General features: G+C 22.3%; 1 protein-coding gene across 1 annotated transcript; it reads left to right on the top strand.

Annotated features, from left to right (window-relative positions):
* Window positions 1-559: 559 nt before the first annotated feature.
* EHI_142270 (uncharacterized protein) lies at window positions 560-2,278 on the top strand (the record flags this gene model as incomplete). Its single annotated transcript, XM_648119.1, has 1 exon — window positions 560-2,278. The coding sequence occupies one exon, from the start codon at window positions 560-562 to the stop codon at window positions 2,276-2,278; it is 1,719 nt and encodes a 572-aa protein (XP_653211.1).

Here is a 2,278-nt window from a genome sequence, read left to right as displayed (position 1 = left end):
TTTTACAAAACTTTTAGAAAATGAATGAAGTGATAATGCTAATCGTTGTAATAATTCATAATTAATTTCATTATCAATTTCCCATTTTATATTATTTATATAAAGACAAGTATTTGATTGACATTCACCAATAATAATAATATGCTTTTCAATTGATTGTTGAATAATAGTAGCCATTTTATTAATTTTAATTTTAGTTCATTTCTTTCTTTTTTCTTTTCAAAAATTCTTTATTAAATTCCATTCTTTTTGGTTTACTTTTATTTACAAAAGAGTAGAATGATATTTCCATTTTCCTATTTTGAAAGTATTAATTATTTTTTTCATTGTATTTCTTTAAGTAGTTTACTTTATTTTTCTTTTTCATTCAAGATGTTGTTTGAACAAATTTAATAGCAACAAGAAGAATTTTTTTGACTGGGTTATGAATTGTAAAGGAAATCAAAAGCGAACAATGACTCAAATATGTTATTTTCATTACTAACTTCAACTTTTAATAAAACCCTAAAAAATACAAAAAGAAAAATGAAGAAAATAAAATAATTTAATTAAGTGTTTAATGAAGAGAAGTGAACCAGATAATATAGAGCATATTATTAATAATTTTATACAACAATTTGAACAAAAAGTTCCAACAAAAGAAGAAGAGCGATCTGACTTTTGTTATAATTTAAGTAATACATGTAAAACATTAGCAATGGAAATGAGTAATGACCTTGCCATTGTTTTAGTAAAAAGAGGATTGATGGAAATGATATACAAATTACTTCTTAAAGATGATATTAAATTAGATCTTCATGCTGACCTTTATTTCCTTATTCATGCAATGTACCAAGATAATAATAAAACTATAGAAAAACAAAGTAAATTATTAACTTTAATGATGAATCAAATGAGTCATATGATTGACATTAAAGAAAGTATGAAAGAAGATGTTCATTTATTAGAAAATATTATTAATGTTCTTATTGATTTTTGTGAATATTCACCAGAATATTTAGCAAATATAACAACATCCCCTTTATTAATTCATTTAATAAATTTACTTAATCCAACAGAAGAACCATATAATATTCCAATTAATGTTTCTCGGTTACTTGTTGTTTTAACAGATGATAATCAACTTTGTGTAGAATTATTAACTCAAAAAATTCCTCAATATTATGATATTTTAACAAAATTATGTGATTCTAAATTACCTGATTCAATGAAGATATGTTATGCAACTATTCTTCATAATATTCATCCTGTTATTCATAAAACATTACCTATTATTTTACCAATTATTCTAAGAACTATTGATTGTTCTATTATAGAACAATATGAAACAATTAAAACACAACTCGAAACACATTCAATTCAAACAAAACAAAATAATAAAGAAAATGAAGAAGATGAATTAAATATTGATATATTTGTTAAAACATCAAATGAACTTAAAACAATTACAACCAAAATTAAAGCAATGAAAATGGGAATTGAATTATTAACAAATATTACAACATTTGATGATGAACCAAACCCAGTTATAAAGAAAAGTATTGAAGAATCAAAAATACCAGAAATATTAGTTAAAATTATACAACATCCAATAAATAAAACAGAACCTCTAATTGTATCAATTATTGAAACTACATTTAGTGCATTAAATAATGTTTTACTTATATTAGATAATTCATATCAAATAGAAATTAATGGAATACATTCTACAATGGCTCAAATATTATTCCCATTATTATCTCAATATATAAAAAAGAATTCATTAGCAAATTTAAATACAATAGAACGTGCATTATTAGATGGTAGTTTAATGTGTTATCATAGATTATTATTAAAAGGAAATATTGAAACAGAAAAAAGTCAATATACAATTATGTGGGAATTAACAAGAAAATATCAACAATACACTCCACTACAATGTCAATCTGAATTACCTACTATTATTAATTTATGTTATATATTAAGTATTATTGGAAAAGAAGAAAAAGCTCCATTACGTTCTATTGCTTTATTTGTTAAAAATATGTTATCTATTAAATTAGAAGAAACTACTGAAATATTGTATGACGCTGTTTTAAACATTGTATTGGATTTATTCGCTGAAGAAAATACTAACGAAATATTAAAAACTACTGGTCTTTATAAACCAATAAAAGAACATTATAAATCATTCATCTCTTATACTTTAGAACATATTAGAGAAGATGATACTTCATTAGAAGATGTAATAAATAATTTAGAAAGGTATATTGACTATAAAACAAAACAAGGATTTTAA

This window comes from Entamoeba histolytica, genomic scaffold (assembly GCF_000208925.1).
Source record: "Entamoeba histolytica HM-1:IMSS scf_1104750518443 genomic scaffold, whole genome shotgun sequence".
In the NCBI taxonomy this organism is placed as follows: Eukaryota; Evosea; order Mastigamoebida; family Endamoebidae; genus Entamoeba; species Entamoeba histolytica.
This window is presented reverse-complemented; position numbering and strand designations above follow the sequence as displayed.